Source organism: Pseudorasbora parva, chromosome 1, assembly GCF_024679245.1.
Source record: "Pseudorasbora parva isolate DD20220531a chromosome 1, ASM2467924v1, whole genome shotgun sequence".
NCBI lineage: Eukaryota > Metazoa > Chordata > Actinopteri > Cypriniformes > Gobionidae > Pseudorasbora > Pseudorasbora parva.
In genome coordinates this window covers 560,681-587,280 of record NC_090172.1, presented here as the reverse complement: position 1 = coordinate 587,280, position 26,600 = coordinate 560,681, and the positions used below count along the sequence as shown (strand labels likewise).

The 26,600-nt window shown below is 41.5% G+C and overlaps 2 protein-coding genes and 1 non-coding gene across 3 annotated transcripts; all 3 read right to left on the bottom strand.

Annotated features, from left to right (window-relative positions):
* Positions 1-264: 264 nt before the first annotated feature.
* Positions 265-17,259, bottom strand: zgc:56231 (uncharacterized protein LOC406257 homolog). The gene is made up of 18 exons (XM_067448014.1): positions 17,110-17,259; positions 16,560-16,652; positions 15,432-15,551; positions 14,490-14,628; positions 13,258-13,442; positions 12,252-12,342; positions 11,696-11,863; positions 10,249-10,360; positions 10,108-10,170; positions 9,888-10,034; positions 8,144-8,309; positions 6,196-6,372; positions 5,555-5,694; positions 3,586-3,751; positions 2,206-2,317; positions 1,380-1,444; positions 1,126-1,245; positions 265-570 (listed from the first exon to the last, which is right to left on the bottom strand). Exons 1-18 carry the CDS (start codon positions 17,206-17,208, stop codon positions 352-354), a joined length of 2,382 nt encoding a protein of 793 aa, XP_067304115.1. The 5' UTR covers positions 17,209-17,259; the 3' UTR covers positions 265-351.
* Positions 17,260-19,340: 2,081 nt separating this feature from the next.
* Positions 19,341-25,144, bottom strand: rps20 (ribosomal protein S20). The gene is made up of 4 exons (XM_067448001.1): positions 25,008-25,144; positions 23,942-24,041; positions 23,691-23,764; positions 19,341-19,555 (listed from the first exon to the last, which is right to left on the bottom strand). The coding sequence occupies exons 1-4, from the start codon at positions 25,008-25,010 to the stop codon at positions 19,373-19,375; spliced, it is 360 nt and encodes a 119-aa protein (XP_067304102.1). The 5' UTR covers positions 25,011-25,144; the 3' UTR covers positions 19,341-19,372.
* LOC137089039 (small nucleolar RNA U54) lies at positions 23,832-23,900 on the bottom strand. Its single transcript, XR_010907633.1, has one exon. It is a non-coding gene; the product is annotated as a small nucleolar RNA U54 (small nucleolar RNA).
* Positions 25,145-26,600: the final 1,456 nt, after the last annotated feature.

Here is a 26,600-nt window from a genome sequence, read left to right as displayed (position 1 = left end):
CACCAAAATCGTGTGTATTTAGACTATAGAAAATGTTAAATACGATTAATCTGAAATCCACCCTTCTGCTGGGATCAGGATAAGTTTAAATCAAAGTTATCCGAAGCTTACTAAAGTTGAACCCAATCTTGGTTTGTGCTCTAATCTGAATTCAGTCCTTTGCGGTTTTAATGAACCCATTGCCAACATATGCTCCAAACGCAAAGCCAAAATCCCATCAAATCACTTTTGAACAATCACAGAATCAACAAGTCAGGAAAAGACTGCAGACTTTTCTAAAAACAGACTTTATTACACAAATAAAAACCGTGTAAAACATTGAGCAGCTGTACGGTGCCTGACTGGCACAGATCATGAGCTGGGCTTCTTCCTCAGAGCCGAGGCCCTGACGGAGTTCCTGATGGAGCGGCACAGGCCTGAGGACGGCGGGGTCATGGACTCCCTGATGTTGAGCAGCAGATTACAGCGCGGACGCGATCCGGCGGCCATCTTAGCCTTCTCCTCACGCAGCCGCACGAGCTCCTGCTCTTTAGATAACACGTCGCTCTGCAGACCCTCGGATCTCTGCTCCTGTCAACACCGAACACGCAGAACCAGCACACGTTTAACCTTACAAAAGTCCATCCATCCATCATAACGAGCAGCTATCATTATAAAAGGCATACATACAGCACACTGCAAAAAATGCTTCTTACTTAGTAATTGTCTAAATATCCTTAAATCAAGAAGCATTTACTAGACAAGTAAAATGACAGTATTTCTGCTTGTTTTCTGGGGGGGTGGGGGGGTATCAAAATGGAGTTTTTGCTTAACGCAGGCAAAATGATCTGCCAATGGGGTGAGGAGAATAATCTTACTTCTGTTTGGGACGGAAACAAGAAACAAGATTTCAATCAGAAATAAGATTATTTCTCTCACCCCATTGGCAGATCATTTTGCCTGTTTTAAGCAAAAACTCTCTTCATTTAGATTTGATTTTCAACAAAACAAGAAAAAATATAGTGTGACATTTTACTGATCTAGTAAATGCATCTTGATTTAAGAATATTTAGATATTTGGACTGGAAACAAGACACGGAGTAAAGAGCGTTTATTGCAGTGCCGGTGTCCTCCGCATGTTCTAACCTGATTTGAGAGCCGGTTCTGCAGGTTTTGGACCTCTGCCAGTTTTTCCATATAGCTCTCTCCGGCTTCCTGAAGCGTCTCGTTTAACTCTCCGATCCGTCGCTCCAGAGACACGATCAGCTGAAATAGAGCAAACTCTGAGCTGCAGAACCAATCAAACGGCTGCAGAAACAGGTGTGTGTGTGTGTGTGTGTGTGTGTGTGTGTGTGTGTGTGTGTGTGTGTGTGTGTGTGTGTGTGTGTGTGTGTGGTTACCTCCTGCTTCTCAACACACATCTTCTCCACCGCACACTTCTCCTTGTAGAGCATCCTAAACCGTTCTGAAGTCGATTGATTTGAGAGATAAATTGATTTTACATATACATACACAACCCTCACAGATTCTTACATTTCCAAAAAAAAAATTAGTATGATTTATAAAAGGGGTTTTCCTCATGGGGACCAAAAAAAAACACTGCATATTATAAAGGCAATTTGATCAATAATGTAGCGGTCACTGTGTGTGTGTGTGTGTGTGTGTGTGTATAGATGTCAGAGTGCGGTGTGTGTGCTTGTAATTTTTGAAAGAAAAACTCAACGGCAAATCACAAATCCACCAAATGTGTGTATGAGTTTCGCTGACCTCTAATGGGGGAAGCCCAAACAATCTTACTGAGCGCTCATTTGAGATATCCTCAAATTTGAAACCGCTTTTTAGATGAAGGACTTAGTCTAGCAGTTTTAAATGTTTTAAAAAATATATATTTTTCATAAAATATTTATAAACCTATAACTTTTTTGACTTCAACAATAATCTGCCAAGAGACCAAATTTACATTTGTGCTCCCAAAATTATTGTTTAATTAGTTTTTCAACACGGATATTGGTCCTCTATGGACCTGTGTAACTTCAATTAATGCACAAGGGTTAAAAAAATAAGAAAGAGTCCCAGATTTCAGGTATCAATAACCTTATGGAGACATCACACGTAGTGTTTCCATGGCTAATGGGTTTTTTTATACTGTACAAACCGTATTTTCTATCCCCCTACACTGCCAATAAACACACACACACACACACACACACACACACACACACACACCTGTGTCTGAGGTAGGCAGTGGGCTCGTCTGCATGGAGTTGTCCTTTTTCAGGGGTTGTGTGCCGGTGTTCTGGTCTTTGTGTTCCAACTCAAATACACGCTTCTCTAGCACCTATAAATAAAATGACCGTAATAAATACACACTATATTGCCAGAAGTATTGATCACATCCCTTCATGGCCACAGGTGTATAACTCCAGCTCTCGGCCTGCAGACGCTTCTACACACATTAGTGAAAGAATGGGTCGCTCTCAGGAGCTCAGTGAACTCAAGCGTGGGGCCGTGATAGGCTGACACCTGTGCAATAAGTCCATTCCTGACATTTCCTCACTACTAAATATTCCACGCTCAACTGTTAGTGGGATTAGAACAAAGTGGAAGCCATTGGGAACAACAGCAACTCAGCCACGAAGTGTTAAATCCCAGAGCGGGGTCAGCGCATGCTGAGGGTCACAGTGCGCAGAAGTCTCCAACTTTCTGCAGAGTCAACAGCTCCAGACCTCCAGACTTCTGTGGCCTTCAGATGAGCTCTGTATTTGTCAGCATGATCTGAAGATGATCGTTTTACGATTTTCGGGAAAATTTGAGCAATGGGCTAGGGGGGAGTTTGAAAAAGTAGTTGTTTTCAGAAATGTCAAAATGGCGGGACAATTTACATAAGGAAATGACATCATAGGGTCCAATCGATTCGGCTTGAGCCAAGGAATAGTTTTAATCCCTTAGGGTTCAAAAGGTATTAGCATAAACACGAGTGAACCTTCGGACAGGTGGCAGCGCTAGAGTGATTGAGTTAGAGACTTCCTGCGTGCCAAATTTATAACTTTCCCAGAAGTCTGTCTATGGGCTGGCGTATGCTTCCAGAGTGGAACACCACTACACCGCAAAAATGCTCTTCTCACTCAGTATTTTTGTCTTGTTTCTAGTCTAAATATCTAAAAAGTCTTACATTAAGAAACATTTACTAGTCAAGCAAAAGTAATTGTCTTGTTTTGGGGAAAAATAACTCAAAATGAAGAGAGTTTTTGCTTAAAATAAGAAAAATAATCTGCCAATGGGGTGAGAAAAATAATCTTAATTCAAACAGAAAACAAGATTATTTATTTGACCCCATTGGCAGATTATTGATCTTATTTTAAGCAAAAACTCTCTTCATTTTGAGTTATTTTTCCCCAAAACAAGACAATTACTTTTGCTTGACTAGTAAATGTTTCTTAATGTAAGACTTTTTAGATATTTAGAAACAAGACAAAAATACTGAGTAAGAAGAGCATTTTTAGCAGTGTGCCCCCAGCTACACTGACTTGTCATTAATAAAACGCAAACAAAAGCATCTCTGTGCAAACGCAGCAAACCCAGGGGTTAGATATGAAGTGTGTGTGCCTTGACTCGCTCCTGCTCCTCGTTGAACTCGTCTATAGGGATATAATCCTCCTCCAGTCTCTCCAGAGCGCATTGGTACGCATGATCCTTCAACGCCTCTTTATACATCTCAAACGTGCTGTCCATCTTCTCTTCATAGCTCTCCTTCAGGTCCGCCAGCTGACGACTGCAAACAGACACCATTAAAGGGATAGTCCAGCCATAAAGGAGCCCCAGGGCATCTACATGTAGGTGTGTTTGTGTCTTCAGTAGAACAAATGAAGATTTTAAAGGGTATCTTCAGCGATTAGCATATGGCTTTGTATCAGTCGAAACCCTGGAGTATAATCAAATGATCGTGCTCCTCCTTGATGTCTTAAAGCGGTACTTCAGCGCTGGGAAGATGAATCTGTATTTAAACTGGGTCATCAATGCAGTAGAAATGTGAAATTATTTTTGAATTTGGTGCTTTCTAGACTGAGAATAGACAGAAAATGTATTTGTCTCATGGGGATGAAAGACTACAATTCCCAGAATGCTTCGCTGCCCTGTGAGGCCACGCCCACAGCCACCGCTACTGGATTACTGTGACTGAGTTAGAGAAGACACTACAATTAAAAACTGAACGTGTGTGTTCAATATAATGACTGAGTCGCCGCGCGAGTATCACAGCACTGAGCACTGAGCACTGACTGCAGGAGAGAGATAAATGAGCTGATGAGCTCTCGTGATGAGCGCTGAGGTAATTGCGACTACACTCGCGGCATACATTCACCACGCGAGTTCAGTCTGGCGCGCTTCAGTTCATGCCTTTGCAAGCTTAACTTTCATAGACATTAATATGAGAAGTTAAAACACTTCCATTGCTCACCATAGCTGCGTTTAAACGAGTGCCTGAGCGGAGCTGTAAGTGTGATCTCCATCCCTCATGCGCGGGTTCAGAACATGTGGAAACGGCTCCCTCTGCTGGCTGGAGTCTTTAGCCTCAAACATTCCTCCTATGATGCAAATATCGTCAATTTGCATCATAGGAGGATTTTTTCCAGAAATAAAATGCATAAATCTCTCGTCTCAAGGAGATATGGGGGGGGGGGGGGGCACAATCATTTGAATATACTCCAGGGTTTCTACTGATACAAAGCCTTATGCTAATCGCTGAAGGAACCCTTTAAGACATGAACCACAACAGTATTTGTGTTATTTTTACCTCATATCAGGCGAAACTCATCTAGTGTTCCCATCCGCCATTACTGCCGTCTGATAAGGTTAAAATGGTGCGATCATAGATGTATATTATATAGATGCCTGATTCAGCCGATCTATATATCCATCCAATTACCCCAGTCTGACCTCAGCAGACGGCAGTAATAGCGGACGGGAACACTAGATGAGATTCGTCTGATATGAGGGCGGCAGTGGCTCAGTGGTTCATGTAGATTGTCTACAAACTGAAAGGTTGGTGGTTCGATCCCCGGTTCCACTTGACCAAGTGTCGAAGTGTCCATGAGCAAGACACCTAACCCCAGCATGCTCCCGATGAGCTGGATGGCGCCTTGCATGGCTGACATCGCCGTCGGTGTATGAATGGGTGAATGTGAGGCAAAAATGTAAAGCGCTTTGGATAAAGGCGCTATATAAATGCAGTCCATTTACCATATGAGGTAAAAATAACACAAATACTGTTGTGCTTCTCTCAGAAACCGATCGGTTCGTGTCTTCAGACATCAGTGTGTCGTCACGAGCAGCAGGGTGTGTGTGTGTGCGTTGTCCAAGCATGTTTGTTTGTTTTGCTCTCCTAGAATTGTTCCCCATTCACATCATTATGACCGACACACAGCAACGGTTGAGTTAAACATCTTCATCTGTGTTCTCCTGAAGAAACACACACACCTACATGTTGAGGCCCTGGGGTCAGCTGATCAACATCAGGCTCATTACTGGGGGAACTATCTCTTTAAACTGACGCGCACACACACACACACACACACACCTGTGCAGCTCCTCCGCCTCCATGATCTGCTGCAGCATCGCGTCTCCCATCTCCTTTCGGATCTGGATCTCCTGGAGCAGGTTTTTTCTGCGCTCGGCCATCAGCTTCACACGCAAACTCTCCACCAAGTTCAACAACTCCTGCGAGAATTACAGGAATAATGATTTCTCAATCCATCCCAGCATCAAGTGTTCAAGCAGAGCAGCGCAAAAGTGCTCTTCTTACTTCATAATCGTCTCCAGTCTAAATATCGAACAATTCTTAAAAGATGCATTTACTATTCAAGTAAAATGACAAGATATTTTTCCTTGTTTTCTGGAGAAAAATAACTCCATTAATGTTTATTTTGCTTAAAACAGGCACAATGATCTGCCAATGGGGTGAGAAATAATCTTATTTCTGACTGAAATCTTCTTTCTTGTTTCCGTCCCAAACAGAAATAAGATTATTTCTCTCACCCCATTGGCAGATCATTTTGCCTGTTTTAAGCAAAAACTCTTCATTTGGATTTTATTTTCAACAAAAAAATATTCTGTCATTGTTCTTGTCTAGTAAATGCATCTTGATTTAATAATTTTTTGATATTTGGACTGGAAACAAGAAAATCATCACTAAAGAAGAGCCTTTTTGCAGTGCGTCACCTCTTGTGGTAATATGGACACGTCGGCCTCCTCTCCGTCCAGAAGCTCTTCCTCTGACAGGTAATCATCCACCGCCTGGTCATCAATAACTCCATTTTTCAGCAATGGCTTCCCATCCAGACCGACCAGACGAGGTGCCAGAGACTCGATAGACCTCTGAGGAATGACCTGTAACACCTAACACACACACACACACGACACTAATGATGGGAGAAATTAGGCTTTAAAACACTTCAAAATCAAATGATTGAGTTTCTCTGCGCTGTAAACGGCGCACTGGCGCCCCCTGCTGGTCAGAACAGTGTTAATGCAGCCAAAACATGCATAAAACATTTTACAAACCAACCGTGATGTTTCACAGAAGCGGTCATCATCTAAAGCTATTCATTATCGAGAGACTCAATCTTCAGTGGTAGGAGTTATTAATTTTGAAACATTTCCTTCAATATTTTTATTCAAATGTGTCATTGAATGCCTAGAAAATCTTTAAGACTGATCCAAGATCAGGTCTAAATCATAACCACTGGCTCATGGGTTCACAGATCACCGCCTAGTGCCGAAACATTGGCATTATGAAACTTAAGTTGCCAACTGTTTCCAATGTAAAGAAGCTAAATGTCACTATGGCATAATGTGCAATCTGTTGGGAGTTTACATCAGTTTTCCCTCCTAATCCATGCTCAAGCACTAATTTTAATATAATAGCCATGTCCAATAAATCTGTTTGACCGCCACTGGACTCTAGAGCAGTGAGACGTGTTCTCTGAGCGACCAATCACGCTTCAGTCTGACAATCCCATGGACGAGTCTGGGTTTGGCCGTCGCCAGGAGAACGGGACTCGCCTGACTGCAGTGTGCCAGGTGTAAAGTTTGGTGGAGGGGGGATTATGGGGTGGGGTTGTTTTTCAGGGGTTGGCCCCTTAGTTCCAGTGAAAGGAACTCTTAATGCTTCACCAAGACATTTTGGACAATTTCACGCTCCCGACTTTGTGGGATCAGTTTGTGGACGGCCCCTTCCTGTCCCAGCATGACTGCGCTCCAGTGCACAAAGCGTCGGTCCATAAAGACATGGAACACACTCCTAAACCTTGAGGAAAGCCTTCCCAGAGCATGTTCAATGAAGCGCTGTTTGACTATATTAATAGTCGGTGTTTTGACTGATTATATTGACTATATTCAAGTTGATTTTTCTGCTAAATGGGCGTGAAAACCTAATCTAGGTGACAGTCTGTAAATTATCCTCAGTTACTCCGTTTTAACACTTTAACCCAAAAATATTGCATCGAGACATCTTCACACTGACAAACATGCTCTTCTTACGCAGTATTTTTGTCTTGTTTCTAGTCAAAATATCTAAAAAATTTAAAACAAGATGTATTTACTAGACAAGCAAAAGTAATTGTCTTGGGGAAAATAACTCAAAATGATAAATAATCTGCCAATGGGGTGAGAATTTTAAAACAGCTCTATTTCTCACCCCATTGGCAGATTATTTATCTTATTTTAAGCAAAAACTCTCTTCATTTTGAGTTATTTTCCCCAAAACAAGACAATTACTTTTGCTTGTCTAGTAAATACATCTTGTTTTAATTTTTTTAGATATTTTAACTAGAAACAAGACAAAAATACTGAGTAAGAAGAGCATTTTTAGTGTGATTGTGTGTTTTTCCCTCACTGCAATTATGGCAAAAAAGAGGACCTTAAACACAGAACGAGTCACGCAATGGCGTTAAACAACACCACATTTGCGTCACAAATGATTTGCACGTTAACAGAATGAAACCCTTTTCTATTTTCATCTTTAAATGTGTTGGTTGATGGTGCCTTTAAGGCGATGTGGGTCAGTCTTGGGCTCCAGTTCTGTTCGTGAATCTCGCAATGTAAGGTCTAGGTGGCGTTACACCGCCCCAGAGTGCCCATAAGGGTCACGTCACCAGTAAACCCAAACCTGTTTGGCGACGGCGGAGAACTTCATGACGTGGAGGGTCTCGTCATACGTGGAGGCGCACTGGTTAATGTTCACGATCATACAGGCCTTGCCTCGGCCACAGAACATGCCCTGGAAGAGCCGCGTCAGCTTACTCTCTCTGAAGGGGACGTAGCTCATCTTCATCCTACCAGGAGAACACACGGTTACACACACAGTTATTCACACACACACTTGTTTTTGTGACATGTGGGGACATTCCATAGGTGTAATGGTTTTTATACCGTACAAACCGTATTCTCTATCCCCTACACTGCCCCTAAAGCTACCCATCACACACACACACACACACAGCCCCTAAACCTACCCATCACACACACACACACACAGCCCCTAAACCTACCCATCACACACACACACACTGCCCCTAAACCTACCCATCACACACACACACACACACACTGCCCCTAAACCTACCCATCACACACACACACACACACAGCCCCTAAACCTACCCATCACACACACACACACAGCCCCTAAACCTACCCATCACACACACACACACACACACACACACACACACACACACACACACACACACACACACACACACACACACACACACACACACACACACACACACACAGCCCCTAAACCTACCCATCACTCTCTCTCTCACACAAACACACACAAATTCTGCATTTTTACTTTCTCATAAAAACTCCTCCTGTGTGATTTATAAGCCTTCTGTAAAGTGGGGCCATGGGTAATGTCCTCATATTTCACCCTCTCCTGTAATACCTGTGTCATACCCATGGCATTATACACATTTGGGTCCTCATATGGCACAAAAACACAGTTAGACTAAAAAAAAATGTTTTTGGGGGTAAGGATGCTGGGTTGATTTAACCCAATTTAAAAAGTCTAATGTGGTCTTAAATGAAAGTTGTATTTGATGTTCATCAAACGGTAAAACCTTTCCCCTAACTGTATAACTTGATTTGCAATTCTTTTGATTCTCAGTTACTTTCGAACACGTTTGCCTCGTTCTTAACACACGTCATTCTCAGTGTAAGGTCCACGATTTCTGCCTTTAATTTTGGGTTCGGTTCATTTCATTCCAGCAATGCATTTATTTACCACCAAAATCTTTTTTTGTTTAAAGCTCCACTGTGTGATTTTCCCCATCTAGCGGTGTAAAGGTTTATGACCATCCAGTGAATATTAGTTTCTGTTCCTCTCAATTCTGATTTCGTTTTAACTCCTACGGTGGCTGATTTAGTCCAAGATTAACACGGCTTCCGGTTTGACCTCGCCCAGGAGTGCTCCTTCAGCGATGAGCTTACTTTAGAAAACTATAATGTACAGTTATTTAATTAGTCAGCGTATAGCCGTCTCAAGCAATCCCCCTCTTCACATTCGACACGGTGCCATCGAGTGTTAAACGCGAAAGGCAAAGCTTGAATTTACGGGTATGTCCCTCTGTGGCTACTGTACTTTCAAGATGGAGGAGCAACATGGCGACCGGCATTCAAACCCCTCACCCGTTTGCGTTTCCAACGGCATATTATAAACTTACCAGAATACTTTATGACTTGAAAGAAGTAAATATACATTAATGAGCAAATTTTTGAAAGAACTAAGTGTTTTTAGCTAAGAATAAACTAAAGTTACACAGTGTAGCTTTAAGAAACAAAAACAAAAAAGTCCCGTTTGGACGCAGTGCCGAGTTGCCATAATCTCCTGAGTGGCGTTAGCGTACCTGTAGCTCTGGTTGTTGCGCAGCGCTGCGATACACTTGCCCAGAATCAGCAGAGAGTTGTTAATGTTGCCGGCTTCCTTCAGTCGCTCACCAAACGTTTGGGTTTTATTGCATCTTTCAGAGCCGGCCAAGTCACAAAGCGAAAGACTGAGCGAGAAAAAGGACACGTTACACCTTTAAAGACGTGCTGGCTGTAAAACGTCCCAAGCCGATCACTCACTCCGACAGGCCCTGGACGTCACATCCTTCCATGCGGATCAGTTTGATGGTGAAGATGCTGTGGCTGAAAAACAGACCAAAGGTGAGACGTTTGAACTCCACACCAAAGGCCTCCATCAGGTCGTAGATTAGGGAGGAAGACCTTCTGCTGGACGACTGGTTCATCTTGGTGGCGGCTGCGCTGCGGTTCTTGTTTCCCACTCGCAGAACTTTACTGGCCTCGTCTGCATTCTGCACATTAACCCACCGCAGATCTACAACACACACACACACACACACACACCAATATTAACGTCTGATGATTTACACGCCCCCATCTCATCCCAGATCTTCATGTCTTTCTTTCTTTAGTGGAAAATAGATGATGTTTGAGGAAAACATTCCAGGATTTGTCTCCTCATAATGGGCTTCAATGGGAACCAATCAACGAAGAGCTTCAGAGACTCTGATGATCCCAGAGGAATAGAGTCTGGTCCAGACTAACCATCACATTTACTACACCGCGAAAAATGCTCTTCTTCCTCAGTATTCTTGTCTTGTTTCGTCCAAACATCTAAAAATTCTTAAATCAAGAAGTATTTACTAGACAAGCAAAAGTGTTTGTCTTGTTTTGGGGAAAATAACTCCAAATGAAGAGAGTTTTTGCTTAAAATAAGATAAATAATCTGCCAATGGGGTGAGAAAATCTTAATCTTTTCTTAAATTGTTTGAATTTCTTAGTCCATTGGCAGATTATTTATCTTATTTTAAGCAAAAACTCTTAATTGTGAGTTATTTTCCCCAAAACAAGACAATTTTTACTTGTCTAGTAAAGGTTTCTTAATGTAAGAATCTTCAGATACTTCAAAAATACTAAGTAAGAAAAGCATTTTTTGCAGTGCAACACTAAAAAACATTTATATACTTTTAAAACCTCAAAAGCTTGTGTCACTTCTTCACGGTGCATGACATCACGTCGGAAAGGTCACATGACGCAGGAGGAAGTGTCGGAAAACTCCATCTCATGTTCTCCTCACACTTTAAAATCGTCCGTCATCGTCGCTTCTCCTTTATTTGTGTAAAGGCGTTTGAGTTAGTCTTTGCACGTCTGTTTTAACACCAAAGCGGCACTTCCACATACGTCATGTGACCTTTCTGACATTGTCACACACGCCGTGAAGAAGAACGACACCGAAGTCAAGCGTTTGAGGTTAAACTATATAAATGTGTATTAGTGTAGTAAATGTGTGATGGTTAGTCTGGACCAGACTCGATTCCTCTGGATCATCAGTCTCTGAAGCTCTTCCTCATTGAAGGCCATTATGAGGAGATAATCCTGGAATGTTTTCCTCAAAACTTCATTGCTTTTCCACTGAAGACATGAACATTTGGATGAGGCAAGCATCAGGACATGTTCTTTTTGAAGAGAGCTTTTAAAGTGGTGGTAAAACACACTCTCGAAGGCCTGATTGTGTTTGTGTGGGCTGCACTGTAATGGGTGCTCATGACCGTAGTTTAACTGGTATTTGTAAATACTAGCAAGAGTGTTGTAACTTTACAGATGTTGATTGTGCTCAAACAGCGACATTGCGGCGTAGTGAGTGCTGTACCGCGGATGTAGGAGCTCCCGGTGCTGTCCTCACAGACCCGCAGTGCTGAGCGCCTCTTGGTTCTGCTGGAGAGGGTCGGCTGAAGCAGGTCATAAACGTGCTCATTGTAGATCTCATAGAAGGCCACCCAGACGGAGAAAAGGCAATGGCCTTCATCTGTACTGTCCACTGGAGGAGAGAGGCGGGGAGATTAACACACACACGTCGGTTTCACTATATTAGTGAGGACATTACATAGACTTCCATTGATTTTATATCAGGTTAATGATATTTTCTATCCCCTACACCAACACCTAAACCTACCCATCACACACACACACACACAAACACACACACACACACAATCCCTAAACCTACCCATCACAGAAACATGTGCAGGACTACAGATTTATATAAAAACATGTTTTGGCTTATTTATAAGCCTTTTTAACCAGTGAGGACCAGTCCAATGTCCTCACAAGTGGATCATTTTCATGTTTTACTATATAAGTGAGGACATTTGTGTCCTCACAAGTATTGCCAAACAAGGAACACACACACACACAGAAACTCATACCTGTCTGATCATATGACACACTGGAAAACGACAAACTACTGACGGAGGACGTGGAGCTTCGACTCCGGCTGGATTTGGAGGGTTCGGGCTCCTGAGAGAAACAGACAGAAGGCCAGCTTTAACACCAAGACTTTAAGATCCAGATCAAACAGTGCTGGAGAAACGCCGTAGAGTTACAATAGCAGGGCACGTGTGTCTTCCGCTAGCTATACGAGCACTAAACCGCCATCTGAGAGACATTTAAACCGTACATTTGGTGCACTGATGGTTAATCGAGTGTTCAGTGATCTCTTCTGCACCAAAGATCTTTAGTTTCTCTATAGTGTTGATATGGCATCTACACTAAAAATGCTGGGTTTAAAAATAAATAAAAAAGTGGGTTGGTTTTGGACCCAGCAGCTCACAATTCTGAATATACTTTGCAACGTTCCTCACGCAGTTCTAAGAAAGTGTAATTGTGAGAGAAGTCACAATATACCCCTTTTTATTCCGTGGCATTAACAAGCTTCCATACTTCCCTGGCTAACCAAAGACAAACGTTACACATGCATTACAACGTTCTGGGAACCAAAAAATGTGTTCGTCTGAAGTCAGTCATCTAGGATGGCTTGAGGGAGAGAAAATATCATTTTTGGACGTACTTTCCCTTTAAGACCGTTCTGGGAATGTTACAAGAAGGCATGGGGAGTGTTCTGCACAACTATAAAAATACATTTAAAAAAGTCCCGTTTTCTTTCCTAGGGAAGCTCGTTTCAGCCACAGAATAATTCATCAGGAGATAAAGTTCTATTCTGAGGAGAAAAAACCTGACTTTATATCTTGTATAAACACCTTATATTAATTGCCTTTATATCTCAATCTCACAATATTGAATAAAGTCCAAATTGTGAGAGTCTACAAATCTGGTGGACAAGACTTCATAATTTCCTGGCTAACCAAAAAAACGACCGTTAAAGTGCATGTGTGAAGCAGAAGCTGGTCAGTGAGCCGGTTCTGGAGCCCGCACCTCTTTGAGCAGACTGAAGAGCGCCGCCTTAGCGTTCTTCTCCAGTTTGACCAGCTCCGAGTCCAGCTTCTGCACATCTGAGCTCAGGTACGGCTTCAGGTCCATGTGCTCGTACTGCCGCCCGGAGATGTGCTTGAACACCGAGTCTAAAGCACGAGGAAGGATCCCTGGGTCTCTCGGAGAACCTGCAAACAGACACCACAGGTGAAGACGGAGATCTCACAGCAGACCAGGAGTGACTAAAGGGTTAGTTCAGCCAGAAATGTAAACTCTGTCATTAATTCCTCCTGTGGTTGTCCAGCCGTCAGACCTCCGCTCATCTTCACACGCAGATGAAGATATTAGTGTTGAAATCCGATGGCTCAGAAAGGCCTTCATTGACACCAATGTCATTTCCTCTCTCAAGACCCATAAAGGCACTAAAGACGTCGCTACAAAGCCCATCTCACTACAGCGGCTCCACACGTCGTAGGCCGGCCCCAAATGGCACCCTAAACACAGGTCTTCCTCGGAGTCCGCACTTTCACGACGTAATGCCGCTTTGACTGCCGGGTAGAAGTCCTCTGCGTAGCTCGCAAACGTGCAGGCTCAGCCAAAGTGCGCATCGCAAGGCAGCTGCAAAGAACGAGTCCCCTTTACGCTTAAGTGACGAATGGGACACCCTACGGTCTCGTGGACTCAATGGACACGCGCACGCAATGGCCATTGCAAGTCCACAAGACCGAAAGTGCACATGAAGCGTGCCATTTTTGGACCGGGCCTTGTATAGCAATGGGCTGATTTCAGAACAAAGCTTCGAACCGTTATGAGTCAGTGAATCGATTCGTGACTCAGATCGCCAGTCACGTGATTTCAGCAGTTTGACTCTAGCGATCGAATCATGAATCGATTCACTGACTCATAACGGTTCGAAGCTTTGTTCTGAAATCGGCCATCACTATATAAGTCGTTATTTAGTGTTTTTTGCGCACTAACTCTATTCTGGCCTCTTCATCAATGATTGTAGAGCCGCTGTAGTGAGATGGGCTTTGTAACGACGTCTTTAGTGCCTTTATGGGTCTTGAGAGAGGAAATGACATTGGTGTCAATGAAGGCCTTTCTGAGCCATCGGATTTTAACACTAATATCTTCATCTGTGTGTGAAGATGAGCGGAGGTCTGACGGCTGGACAACCACAGGAGGAATTAATCACACAATTTACATTTCTGGCTGAGCTAACGCTTTAAGTTCACCTTGTATAGTGTAAGTCTTCCCAGCATTGGTCACTCCGTAACTGAACACCAGTGCGTTCTTGCCATGGAGGAACTCCTGCACTTGTGAGCTGATGGTGCCGTCGAAGAACTCCGTCTGGGTGCACTTCGGTCCAAAGATCTGCATTTCGTTACCAAAAAGAAAAACGCCATTACCCAATAAACAGAACGTTCCCCTAACGTTCCCATATGGTTCCTGTTTGGTTATTTGTGTGGGGAACCAAATAAGAACGTTCTCTATTGGTTGTGATTTTGTAACTTAAAGAGAGCCTTCCCAAAACGTATTCAGTGGTAAGAAATTAATGAAATGTTATCAGTTAAAGTCATATTTATTCATTTTTTTAAATATCTTTGAATAAAATTAATATTTTAAACCCATATTTTATTGTGTTGAAGTCATTATTTGGCACTTAACGTAAAACCTGGTTGTGCAGTGTCAGTGACAGGCCTACAGGTTACAAAACGTTCATTAATGCATTACATTCAATCTTATTTAATCCTCCATATGAAGGTTTATGTGCTTGAAATATTTATATTGATGAAACAAATTCAAAACATGACATGGTTTGTAGTAGCCTACTAGGCCGATTACATCCATTGATCCGCCTTCCATGCCGCTTAACGGGACACGAATGCTGGGCTATTACTGACGTACAGCAGGGTAAGCGAATGGAGGAAAGAGGTTAGGGGAAGGTTCGGGGAAAGAGGTTAGGGGAACGTTCTGGGAAGGTTAGGGGAACGTTCTGGGAAGGTTAGGGGAACGTTCTCCAAGCCAACAGAGAACGTTCCATTTACGTAAATAACTTTCCTGGCTAACCATTAGAGAACGTTAGGACGTCTGTTCTGGGAACGTTCTGAGAACCAAAAAGTGTTATCTGGGTAACACCCATAGAAGCTTCAAGGATTCGGCCAATAGCAACTCACCTGAGTGAAGCTGAACTTATAGACCTGCTGCCCAATGCCTTTCTCACTGCTCTTCATGCTGGCAGATCCTTTAGGAGCGTGAAGGGCGATGGTCTCCGCATCCTCCAACACCACACAGCCCTGAGAGGAACACTCACGGTCATCTGGAGTATCATTAGAGTCGAGTTGATCCTCCAACAGGCTTTAGTTTATCATAATTATAAAAGACAGATACACTAAAGCGACTCTTTCTGAAAACAGCCGAGTCTGGAGGCGTGCAGTGGGCGGAGCTAAAGACACCATAAGTTGGTGTTCACATTGATCAATCAATCAATAATCTTTCTATCGCTCTTCTCCAGCGCCGATTGTGTCAGAGCAGCTTCAGTGTTAAACAGGACAATACTGCAGCAGAATTAGATTTGGCTGTACAGTCGTTCTGGAGTAAACAGTGATGTTATCAGCTTATTTTAATTTATCAGAGAGAGACAATGCTGGCAGAGAATTTAGCTGAATAACTTTATGCACTTACACGCCAATTGCCAACAGCCACACACTATAAGTCGCTATAACACACACACACACACACTACCCATCTTACTAGATGTTGATGTTGTTCACATTATGCAGATTGTCAACAAAACACATTTGCTGCAGTTTCGATTTCCACTCATGACCGGGAACAACACACACACAGACAGTTATCGCTGGATTTGGGAAGCTGAACAAGCTGAGCTTTCCCTCACACACACTTATTTAGTGGCATTGTTGATCTCATGTCTAAACTAAATGACAGCATCGCCGACGGCTCCCGTTACCAGAACGAAGCTCAATGATGGACGCTCTTGCTGTGTGTGTGTGTGTGTGTGTGTGTGTGTGTGTGTACTCATCCGGGAGAAGTGGCCAAATAAGGAATTTCGCACTATGTCAAGTCCATGCTCAAAACAACAACAAACATTTCTGAAACTGGAGCATCTTGAAGGAGTTTTGTCACATAAATTCTCAGTCATTTGTCCAACTTCTGTTTGGAAACTTAGTCCATGTTTCTCATGAGCCAACTCCAGAACAGTGTGAATGGGCAGAGTGCAGGACATGGCTTTAGACACACACTCTTCTTGATCAAGCCTAACACAGCCAAAGGCTCTGCCGTACCTGGTCTTCGTTGTCTTTGAGCTCTTCTTCGCTGAAAGGGCGAACTTTCAGGAACACCCGAAGCTGCTGCGGCTCGGGGTCAGCGCCCTCGCTCTGCACACACACACACACACACACACACACACACACACACACACACACACACGTTTCACTATATTAATGAGGACATTACATAGACTTCCATTGAATTTATATAAAGGTTAATGATATTTTCTCTCCCCTAAACCTACCCATCACACACACACACACCCTAAACCTCCCCATCCCAGAAACATGTGCAAAGCAATAGAAATAAATTAGAATTTGTTTGGGCCGATTTATAAGCATTTTTAACTAGGGAGTTTTCATATCATAGGCTCCTATACAAGTGAGGACATTTGTGCCTTCACAAGTATTGACAAACAAGGCAGACGCACACCTTTGCTACACTATATTAGTGAGGACATTAGGCTACATAGACTTCCTTTGATTTTATATCAGGTTAATGGTATTTTCTATCCCCTTACCCAACCCCTAAATCTCCCACACACACACAATGTCTGTTTATAACCTGTGATGTTATGGAGGAAACCCCAGAGATCTCCGGTATAGCCGCATGATGAGGCTCGCAGGCCGTCGACTCCATCACCGTCTCCTCGTTCATGTCCATGAGCACAGCAAGAGAGTGTGTGTGTGTGTTAGGTGTAAAGAAGAACCATGAACACACAGATGAGATCTCACCCAGAATGCATTAGGCACACCTGCTCAACAATCAGCCCCTGAAGACATTCAGCACACCTGTAGATTCACTCAAAAAATCACAGGTGGGGTTTTTTGTGACTAAAAGATTATTTTCACTTTTAAATGACATATTGTAAAATATAATTGCTATGTTAGGTTTTGTGAGAGGCACATTAATTCCTCATATTCATAAACGTCATGTTAAGTGTACATGAACATGCCTGTCCGTAACTTTTTGTGTGTTCAAGAATGCACAACATGATTCCATTTTCCAAACCGTGTTTTTGTCTTACCTTGAATAATTATGACACACTTATAATAAGTGTTTATATTGGGACTATTTCAGGCCAGACTGGTAGGAGCCGCTGCGGAGGAGCACAGACTTAACAGAGGAAAGTAGATCCGGCTGCATTGTTCTTCCGCAACACATGCAGTTCTGCTTATTCACCGCTAGAGCGCGGAGACAAAGCTTTAACAATAATGCTAATTAAATGTTCATATTTACAGGGATTGTTCTTTTTTGGTTTTAAAGGACTACAATCAGAGATCTCACTTATTAAATACCTTTCAAAATCTAAAAGGCAAATATGAACTAACAAAACACATTGGTACACAAAGTGCAGCAACCACTGAAAAGATACTACTGACAAATATATCGGGAAAAACCTGATTTTTCCCTCATGAATATATGATTGACATGAAAGTTGTCATACACTTGGGATATGAGCAATATCACACACACAGTCATGCAGGTTAAAATCGCACAGAAAGATCGTTTTATCAAACTAATTAATAATTTCACATGTATCTTTCAATACTTCAAGCACTTTTTCATAATTATGGCTGTTTTCCAGGACTTCAAAGTCAAAGTTGTTTGTACAAACTCTGTTAAAATTGAGCTTAAATATTGAAGTGATCAATATATGGTTCATGTTAATGTAGTTCACTCACGCTAAACTCAAGAGGAAAGACTTCTTCAGTTGTTTGAAAGGGTCTATATTACACTAATTACCCTTGGCTCATATTATACATCAACATATATCATATTTCAGTGTGTGAGACCAGGGGTTAGTACGAGAGATCGTTTGGAGAAAAATCATAATTGTGAGATAATGGACCATTTAAAGCAATTGTGACCTTTACCCCTCAGCAACTCAGGTTATATCTGAGACAAGTCAAAACTACTAATTATCACAATTCTGATTTTATATCCTGAAATTATGACCGCAGAATTCCAGTTCACCCAGAAAGCCAGAGTTGAGGTCATGTTTTGAGTGTTTGTGTGGATCAGCACTGGAACCCCAGTGGCCAGTTCCAGAGCTGGTTTCAGTTACCCGGGTTAAGTTCAAGATTAGTTTGAGCAAACTCTGTTTTGGGCTCAAGAAACTGGTTTTTATCTGTGTTCATCACCATGGTAACTTACGGCTAACCTGCTCTGAGCCGGTTTTATTCTGGGTTAGCGATGCCGGACCAATCAGCTGCAAGCTGCAATAAAGCCACACCCCGTGTATCATTCCAAATTAAAGCGGTTCATATTATTTAGAAATAAAATTGTGCATCTTTTGGTGCTAATTGTTTATATTTATATTATACTTTGAAGTCAAATATTATTGACAAGTAGCCAAATAGTAATATAAATATACTACGCCCTTTCATAATTTTAAACGTGTATTTGAGCTCTGTGTGAACCTATAATAAGGCATATTTCTTTCACATCATGCATTGATATAGTCAGATATTTCAGCTGCGTTCTCAATCTTCAGGAGAAGTGAAGCAATCGGACGCTGTGATTGGCTGTTTGCCGCACGTGTCACACTTTCAGGTGCGCTTGAGAGTTGATCGCTGACTCTGGATTTAACCCAAGTTGACAGAAAGTTTAGACCGAGCTTTGAGAAACGGTTGAGCTTGATCTAAACCCGGTTGGATTAATCTGGATGTCAGCTTTAAACCTGCTCTGAGACTCAAGAGTTTGTTCAGCTAGCTGTTTACCACCGGCCTCAGGACTCTCCCGTATAAACACAAGTAAACACACGGGTAAATAAAGCAGCGCAGACGGGGCGGTAGAGCTCAGAGCTTTATTGATGGGCTTTAGCTCAAGCGTCCGCGATGGTGACCTCCACCTCCACGCCCGGCTCGATGCTGATGCTGGTGATCTGCTTGACGATCTCCGACGGGCTGTGCAGGTCGATCAGCCGCTTGTGGATCCGCATCTGGAAGCGATCCCAGGTTTTGGAGCCTTCTCCGCACGGAGTCTTACGTGTCGTGATGCGCAGAGTCTAACATGGGAAGGAGAAACCGGAAAAACCTTAGAATCGGGAACACACTCAGGCATCCCGATGATTACAGCCACACCACAGGAGCGTCGAGCCAGCAACATTATGATCAGTTATTCAACTAAACATTCAAATAAAATTAATGAGGTCTTATTTGATTCTATAAACTATAATACTGATCTGCCATCATTGTCTCGCTATGATAAATTAAAATAAGCTGATAACATCACTGTTTTCTCCAGAACGACTGTACAGCCAAATCTAATTCTGCTGCAGTATTGTCCTGTTTAACACTGAAGCTGCTCTGACACAATCGGCGCTGGAGAAGAGAGATAGAAATAAAGATGACTGACGAACACCGGAGTAATGGATTACATTAGGAGACATTATTTATTAATAATCTAGTGTTTTCTGCATCAGTACTGGCTGATGAAGTTTATGATGCTGACTAGGGATGTGCACGAATATTCGATCTGTAATTAAAATTCGAAAACTAAAAATACTATTCGAATTTTATTTTGTTAATTGGCTGGCAGTAAATGCAGTTGTAGCAGATATCAAGTGGTACACTCAGGACAGAAGGACAGCCAAACATGGATGAGATGAAGGATGTACATTTACTTACTTTAAAGAAAAACTAGATTGGAGCAAAATTAGAAAACACACACACTGGAAGGCCTACTGTCTCACACCGCACTTCCCCGTCTGCATTCACAGTCAGACTGAGCGCGAGCGCTTAAAGGGGAAGCGATAACCCATCCTAAGGTGCGCCACTAATTAAGGCCCCACCTACAACAATTGGTAGGAACTCCCGACTGGAACCATTGAAAATTAAACATAAATAACAATGAAAGGGTAACATTAAGTTGTGATGAAGTTAAAACATTTACAAAAATATTTCTTTCAACACAAATAAGGTAAGGTAAAATAAAATAATAAAAGTAGGATGACATAAAAAGTCACAAGCAACTGGCTACACAGTGAATCCATGAGAAATCCCTCTAAATCTCGCAGTTATATCTCAGTCCACTGGGTGGCGCTGTGGAGCAGGTTAATAAGTTAAGTGCATTTGATCACAATGTCGTCGTCTGCCTCGCAATGTTTGGAATTAACGTTACTTCGATGAAAATTGAAAACGCTGTTACAAAATGGAGTTACTTTTGATGAAATCAATTACTGAAACTGAGTTATAATGATATCACCACCACAAACGAGAATCACATCCAAACAGCAGTGGAATGAGCGATCACTGCTCAGGAGTGCAGGTAAGATCATCTGTACCCCGAGTGAGAGTGAGATAACTGATGATAGCAAAATGATCTCGAGACAAATGCTTCCTTTAAAGTTCTTTGAGGGTTTATGAACAGGAAACACAAAGTTCTTCACTCAGACTTCACTTAACCGTTATCTTTGTCTCCGCAACGCCTGTCAGTGGCGCATTCTCACCCGAGAATAATCATAATCCAATAATATTATAGTTTATCTCGACATGAAAATGTGAAACAATACAAAGTAAACACATCAGCCATATCAAACACACACACACACACAGGTCGGTAGGCTATAGCCTATTGACGTGTGTGTGTGTGTGTACGTCACGCTAACTGACGCGCTCGCGCTCCTTGAGCTTATAATGCTTTTGTTCTTTAGGCATTTTTTTACACACTGTTTAATGTTTTAAACACCTTAAGATATAACGTAAGCGTGTTGTGTACATTGCCTAATCATAAGCTTGTTCAGAAATGGTGACGACATGTTTAGAGAAAAAAAGAAAGAAACATCTCTCATTTTCTCAAAATACCTAATTTAAATAAACGAATATTCGATTTTTATGAGCCCAAATATTCGAATACAATATTTTGGGAAAAATGCCCATCCCTAACTTCGTTTTTATTGGTTCCATTTAAAAGTAGACATTTCAAACTTTCTATTTATATTTCTTATGACGGTGAAGCAAGTAGACAACGCGTTTCGGTTCATTTACGAGACGCGCTCCAGTTCACGTGCAAGTGATCGCGCCTGGATGCCCTAATGAAACTGTAAAAATCATGCCTGACCCACTCAGTCTGATGCATGCGTGCGGTTCACATTTTTCATAATCAGAGGAAATAAACATTATATATAAACATGCAACTAAAATGCATTTTAATGGCTACTGGTACAGTACAGAGAAACGTCATGTGGGAGCGGGAATGGAGCAAACGTCATTTTCCCGATGCAGTGAGTGGATCATGAGTGGCGCTCGCAGTGGAATATAGAGCCGGGGGACACGCATAGGCCTGCCGCGAGTCAATAAATCACAAAAAACAACAACTATTAACTCTATATCAATCTCACCTAGCGTTCCACAGAGATGGCCAAGTTCAGTTTGTGCATGATTACATGTAATTTGTTTTATATTGTATCCTAAATTGTGGATAATTAAGCTATATATATCATATGGTGAAGTACATTTCTGGAGTGTTAACAATTAAAAGAAACAACCGTACAGAACCGAAAACCATGATACGAACCGAGCCGTGGGTTTTGTGAACTATGCTACGTTCTAGGGCTGTTTCGAATGCCATTTTTTGAGCTTCGAAGCTTAGGTGGCAATCAATATCGAATATTCGAAGCTTCGGTGGGTGGGGCTAAATATATAATAATAGTGTCGGTTTGCCTTTGTATCATCTTTCACGACTTCACGTTTCACTCTTCGGCATCGTAAACGTGTTGCGGCAGACCCAGTGGAGTGCAGTGTTGCATTTGGTGCAATATGATCAGGTGGCACACATTCTTTAAATATTAATAAACATTTAATAATCTTTTAAATAGAACAGTTTCCTGAACGCATTACACGGGCAGCTTTATGCTCCGAAAAAGGACAGTGCACAAGTGATACAAAACACAAAGTCTGTTGAGAGCAAGAACTTTAATAAGGTATTAATAACGAACCTTTCTTTAAAACAAATGCATCCCAAAACAGAAATTAAATTAGTAACACACAGTGATTTCAACAAACTGTAATAAATAAAGAACACGGTAGCATGCTTATAAACAGTTGAATAAGAATAAATAAATTGTTTTTAAAATGACACAAAATGTAAAATCTATTACAATTAGTTTTATTCTATATAAGGGATTTATTTTGTCTTATTCTGACTTTTTGTTAATTGAAATCTTTAAAATGCGCAATGCTTTTATTGAAAACATGTTGCGGTGTTATTTTTTATTTATTATTATTATTTTAAGCATGAGTGAGAATGAGTCCGCGACGGAAGTCACGTGTTGAAAAAAAAAAAACGAATATTCGAATCTCAAAACTGAAAATCGAATGCCATCTCACCGAACGAATATTCGAATATTCTAGTACAGCCCTACTACGTTCACAACGAACGTGAATAGAGCGGCAAAATCGCGTCTAGTTTGCCACGCGAACAGTTTGAATCCATTCGCGCATCCGTAGCAAACTGGACGCGCGCAGCAATTGAGCATTTGAAGCGAAATAGACGTGCGTGTTTAAGGAGCTCCATGAGAAAGTTCATAAAACACCACTACCTCTTAATTAAAAAAAAAAATATTAAGCATTAACAGCCACACAAATGTGGTTCAGCCAACGCACTAACGTTACCTGGATCTTCACTGCATGTATATTTTTATATCCTTAAAAAATATAAAGTTAGGAAACTTCACTTTCCCCTCAGTCAAAATGATTTGGTACGCAGTAGATTCATTAGAACAGATCACCCATTAGATGTCCACAAGACGAGTTATATCTGATGGGGGCGGGGACACAGTAAGTAGAGTTCTGTTGACATTTGACAACTAACATAATGCGTCGCTCCACAGCTCTGATTGGTTGTCGGCCTGTCCAATCGAGGTCTTTCCTGGTTGGGTTAACACACACCCCATAATCACAGCCCAATGAGCATCACTCATATTCTGACTAGAGCTCCGTATGACCAGGGCAGGCTAGCCATTATCGTCACTTCAGATGAAAATGGTCTCAGAACGACAATATAGTTTATTGCAATATCTTGGCCAATTTATCGTCCAACAAATTGAGTTATCGTGACAGGCCTAGCCCCACCGCTCCACTTACATGCTCTACGAATGACATGTAGAGGACCATGAGGATGGTTGAAATATGAAAGCTCACCTTAGTGGGCATCCGCACGGGACCTTTGACCTTTAGACTCTTCTCCTTCGCACCACGGATCAGATCAGCACACACTGAGGAGAACATGATTAATGAGGATGTGTCCGACACACACACACACACACACACACAGGAGCACTCCGTGGGCTCAGAATAGCGTATAGTATAACTCATGCTCATGTCGTTCATGTATTGTCATCCTCACTGCCCAGTGTAGTACAGGTGGAGCACACACACACACACACACACACCTTTCTCCAGAGACTTGACGTTGCGGCTGGTCAGAGTGATGCGGATGCGATGGATGGCCACCTCGGCCTCGACCGGAGCCTTACCGGTGTCTTTAAATGCCTGCGAAACACACACTTATTAAACACTTCCCATAAACACATGCACTTAACTAGAATTGCAAACAATACTTACATTCGTATTACTTTATACCTATTGATCACGTTTAGTTTTTCCTCCTAAGTTACGCAAATGTAAACACCAGTTTAAAATGCAACCAAAACATCAATACCAAGTAAAAAAAACATTATAAAAGTCTGCCTCTTATTTTTAATTGTCAGTACTCCCACTTCTGCAGAAAGATTGCTTATTGCAATGTTATATTACTAATACGAGTCTCCCAGTGGGAAATCCAACTTAAACATGGAGCTTGTATGCATTACTAGGAAAAATAAAGTAACTTTCATTATTCAGAATATGTGCATTGAAATTGGATTTAAACACAAATGTATACACAAAAAATGTGATTACTAAATATCAATATATACGATAAATAAATATAATCTATATAATAAATATCAATATTTTGCGCCTGTTGAGTTCTTATTTTTTCCTAGGTTGATGTTAACACAACACGAGTTTATTTCAGTGCACATTACAAACACTGATAGAGGGGAATATTTACATGGATGTCAACGGACAGGACCCTAAATATCGGTTTAATTTTAAAAAGATTTTGCCAATAAATAAAAAATGACCCATCCATGATTCCCGTTCAACAAAGCTCTCGTCGAGCAAGCAATTACGACTCGGAAGTGGGACGTTTCCGATAGCACGTGAAGGCAGCATGTATGTACAAAACACTTGGCGTTCTTAGTTATAAAAACTATGCTTTAAAACAATAATACAAATAAAAGGGTAACATTTAGCCCATAAGCATTCGCTTGGCACAAAATGGCGTATAAAGCAGCATTTGCCCGCGAACTCTCCCCTCAGAACGATCAACAGAGCCGCGCTTTCACTCTGATACACAAACAAACACAAAAATGAGACAGAAACGCGGATGATATTAGAATAACTTGAGATTACCATGATTATTAGTTCCTGACCGACTTATTCGTAGCAACGGTTGAAGCGAACAGCGGTGAGTCAGGAAGGCGTCGCGACCTCGCTGCGATCCTTCACGAAAGGGCGGAAGAGTGGCGCGCTCGGGGTTTAATACGCGGCATACGGGTACTGAGTGACGGCAGCGCTGCGTCAGCACCTCCGCCCAATCAAAGAGCAGTTTGCGGAATTAATATTTATTTATTAAATGGATCACAATTTTATTGTTATGCGAACATGTAATATTAGGTTTTTTTTTCCAAATATGAGAAGAATTTTGAAAATTAAGCTTATATTATTAATCTTTAAAAAGTTACAAAGTTTCATAATCATCGATGTAAATTTAGTAATCAGAAACCTCTGTTTTCTGTGGTATTGAAAGAATTAGAAAATTATACGGCTTCTCTTAAGGACAGTACAAACAAAAAGGCTGTTAAACCCATTAATTTACTGCATACGTTTAAGATTTTGTGAAATGCCAAAGCCTTTTATTGTTTGTTTGGTCTTATGGAGCTATTCACTTTTTTTGTATTTTATATTTATGTATCCTTAATCCTGGCATTGTTTTAGTTTTCTTATATATATATATATGTGTGTGTGTGTGTGTGTGTGTGTGTGTGTGTGTGTGTGTGTGTGTGTGTGTGTGTGTGTGTGTGTGTGTGTGTGTGTGTGTGTGTGTGTGTGTGTGTGTATAAACAAAAAACATATGCATATATACATAAAAAAATATATATATTGTTCTGATGTTATTGTTCTGTAACTGTTGTTCAAATATTAAACAAAAAAAAAAGCGGAATTATTATTATTATTCACTTAGAGCGATGACTGAGGATGATGGCCAATATAACATGAACATAAGTTAATTATAAAATACATTGTAATTAATAGAACACCTTTTTTCAGAAACTCTTGGTAAAGTGAGTCCTTCTTGTGTTTATTGATCACTCAGTACAGTGGACAGTATTAACACTGGACCAAATCTCTCCTCTCCTCACATAGCAGCAAAGGTCGTCTGAACACACACACACACACACACACACACACACACACACCACTGCCAACAGCCGGCCTTCCTTTACACACACCTGACACGGCGGATAAATAACTCTCTTTGGATGATGTTATCAGTATGAGATTCGTCAGCTGTGGCAGCAATAACATTCACACACATTCATTGATATATATATAACTATATATATGGGATTCTGTCTTAGGCTATACATGTACAACAGTAGTTCGTAAAATACATTAAAGTAAAATATGCATGATTAGCAATAGCAGGCCATTGCCACAGAATGGCATTACAGAAACAAAACAATAACACATAATTATGGCTGGAATGCTATTTCATCTATCCATATCATCCACCCTCTAAAACGATATATGCACCATATTACAAATACATTAACAATATGGCTCACGTAACCCCCAGCACACACACACACACACACACACACACACTGAAATGTTAGGGAAGTGGAGGAGAGGGGCTTTACACCGTCCTTTAGCAGCATCATCCATCAGATTTATTGCAGGAGTGTCACTCATAAACACTCTGTGTTGTGATTGTACCAATGA